This window comes from Mandrillus leucophaeus, unplaced genomic scaffold (genome assembly GCF_000951045.1).
Source record: "Mandrillus leucophaeus isolate KB7577 unplaced genomic scaffold, Mleu.le_1.0 Scaffold1, whole genome shotgun sequence".
Lineage (NCBI taxonomy): Eukaryota > Metazoa > Chordata > Mammalia > Primates > Cercopithecidae > Mandrillus > Mandrillus leucophaeus.
Window position 1 is genome coordinate 16,517,715 of NW_012098097.1, and position 3,062 is coordinate 16,520,776.

Below are 3,062 nucleotides of genomic sequence, written 5' to 3' on the forward strand. Positions count from 1 at the left end.
CAGTTTCTCTCAGGTTCCCCCAGTTTGTGTCAGGTTTCTTCAGGTTCCCCCAGTTTCCCTCAGTTTCTCTCAGGTTCCCTCAGTTTCCTTCAGGTGCCCTCAAGCTCTGCCAGTTTCCCTCAGTTTCCCTCAGGTTCCCCCAGTGTCCCTCAGGTTCTCTCAGGTTCCCTCAGTTTCCTTCAGGTTCCCTCAATTTTCATGAGGTCTCCTCAGGCTCTGCCAGTTTCCCTCAGGTTCCCCCAGGTTCTGTCAGGCGAGGCTGACAGGGTGTTGGGGTCCCTGAGGTATAGGGGTCCCTGAGGTGTAGTGGGTGGATGATGAGCCCGGGGAGGTCGGATGGAGGAACTGAAGGCTTCCCAGCCCCGGTGCTGTTCAAACTGAGTAGGGTCCCCACTAAAGGGCCAGTCTGAACCCTGACATCCCTGCCCCTGCTGGTCCCCACAGTTCGCTCCACCCTGCCTGCTGGGGGTGCCTAACCTCCCTTCCTTTGCCTTTCCAGCTCCCTGAGACCACAGCAACTGCAGAAGCTGAAGACATTTCCAGAAGTTCAAGCTTCCACCCTCTGCAGGTCCCCACTGAGCTGGGACCCAGGTCATCCACTCCACCCCAAATCCCTGGATAGGAAACCCCTTTCTCCTCCTGCTCCTCGTCCCCTTCATCCCTGCCCCCCAGCATCCTGCTGGCCCCTGCACCTGAGGCCAGACTGTCTGAGATCCTCTGAAGGCCAGACTGTTGCTGTCCACCCCGGTAGGAGGCAGGCAGCCTGGCCATGTGCCCTCCGGTCAGCGTGCGGTATGAGGAAGAGGGCATGTCCTACCTCTACGCCTCCTGGATGTATCAGCTTCAACATGGAGATCAGCTAAGCATTTGCTTCACTTGCTTCAAGGCTGCCTTTCTAGACCTTAAAGACTTGCTGGAGTCAGAGGACTGGGAAGAAGACAACTGGGACCCTGAGCTGATGGAGCACAGTGAGGCAGAGTCGGAGCAGGAGGGGTCCTCAGGGATGGAGCTGAGCTGGGGGCAGAGCCCAGGACAGCCTGCACAGGAGGGCTCTGAGGCATGGGGGCTAGGGACCCTGGCATCAGCCCCAGAAGGGTTGGAAGATGCAGGTCTGGACCCCCACTTTGTGCCCACTGAACTAGGGCCTCAGGAGGCTGTACCCCTGGGCCTGGGACTTGAGGATGCTGACTGGACCCAGGGTCTGCCCTGGAGATTTGAGGGGCTTCTTACCTGCTCACACTGGCCAAGCTTCTTTCCTTCATAGCAGGGGTTTCTCAAAGTGGACCTGCCCCCAGGGGAGCCCATGGTGTTGGGGCTGGGCATTATCTGGGCAGTGGACCCTGCCGAGGATGAGGCCTGGTTACTGGCCCTGCAGCTTGTCTCCATGGTGGGCTGCTATGATGCCACCTACCTGCAGAAGATGACCCCAGACAGGGCCCTGAGGACCCCAGGGCAGCACTGGAAATTGCTGCTGGAGCCTGGTGAAGTGTGGGTGGTGAGACTCCAAGATGCTCCCCAAGAGCAGGACCTGCACCGGTGGACACTGAGCTTTCTAGAAACATCCTCAACAGGACACAGAGCAGAGCTGGCCCCTGCAGCCTCAGCCCTGCAGAAGAGGGTTCACCGTAGTCTCTTATTCACCCTGGACCAACAGGGAGAGAAAGAAGGGGGACTCGACCTGTAAGCCACAGTCCTCCAGCCAAGAACAGGATCCCAGCACCCCTGAGACACACAGCAGGGGTCCTGAAGAAAGCCTGGCTGTTACAGGAGCCTCGGCCATGGGGGAGCTGCCCTGTTTCCAGCCTCAGTCCAGCGCTCCAGAACTGAGAGACTAAGACTCATGTAGCTGCCATTGTCCTGGGAATACCAGGACATCAGAGACTGGGAAGGGCCAGCAATTGCTCTTCCATTACAGCCAGGGGAGCAGTTGGCAAAGGATAGGCCCTTTGCCCGTGGAAACAAGGGGAGCAACTTTAGGGGCTGGGACATAGGGCCTGCTGTGGCCTCAGAGGGAAGCATTACAAATATTCGTAACCTGAAAACAAGTTCTTATCAGTTGATTGTCATATAGTTCTGGACGTGTTGGCCTGAATGGCTATTGTGCTGCTTGTGACATGGGGCGCAGGGCACAGAACTTGTGCCTATTTCACCTTGGCCATGGGGAAGGACATGGCTTGTAAAACACACGCTCTGCAGAACACACCAGAATCTGTTGTGACCTGGACATGTTCTCGACTTTGCCAGGACAATCTCAGGGGTGCCACAAGACCCCGTCAGCAGCACTAGGGTCTCTAGTCTACAGTGGAGGGAGAGCTGGTTTCAAACATTGGCTGTTGATGCAATTTAACCATTTAATTCCTGTTGCTCTATATGTTGTTTTTAATTTTAAAAAGTCATAAAAGCTTTCAATCAAGCTCTTGTGTAAGTCATTCCTCAGCACGTTTTGTTGATTGGCCTTATCCTTGTCCACTCAGAATCTGGGCTAAGCCACCTTTGCTGGCTTGAAATCCCACTAGGTGGTGGGAACAGAGGACAGAAGGGAAGGGGAGCACGGGAGAGATGAGGGTTCTGGTCGGTTTTCAGGCTCATCATGGGAGTTTGTTTCACTTTATTTATTTATTTATTTATTTATTTATTTATTTATTATTTTGAGATGGAGTCTCGCTCTGTTGCCCAGGCTGGAGTGCAGTGGTGCGCACTCGGCTCACTGCAAGCTCCACCTCCCAGGTTCATGCCATTCTCCTGCCTCAGCCTCCCGAGTAGCTGGGACTATAGGCACCTGCCACCACGCCCGGCTAATTTTTTGTATTTTTAGTAGAGACGGAGTTTCACCGTGTTAGCCAGAATGGTCTCCATCTCTTGACCTCCTGATCCGTCCGCCTCGGCCTCCCAAACTGTTGGGATTACAGGCGTGAGCCACCGTGCCCGGCCTCACACTATTTATAAATACAGGGCCAGGCACAGTGGCTCATGCCTGTAACCCCAGCACTTTGGGATTGCTTCAGCCCAGGAATTCGATACCAGCCTCGGCATCATAGTGAGATTTCATCTCTACTAACAAT

At 54.9% G+C, this 3,062-nt stretch overlaps 1 protein-coding gene across 2 annotated transcripts in view; it reads left to right on the plus strand.

Annotated features, from left to right (window-relative positions):
• TEX19 (testis expressed 19) overlaps positions 1-2,414 on the plus strand; it is a 3,093-nt gene extending 679 nt beyond the window's left edge. For both annotated transcript variants that reach the window (XM_011999145.1, XM_011999204.1), the window contains exon 2: positions 500-2,414. In XM_011999145.1, coding sequence (XP_011854535.1) covers positions 770-1,264 — 495 coding nt within the window. In that variant the 5' untranslated portion in view covers positions 500-769 and the 3' untranslated portion in view covers positions 1,265-2,414. The remainder of the gene's footprint in view (positions 1-499) is intronic.
• The last annotated feature ends 648 nt before the right edge of the window (positions 2,415-3,062 follow it).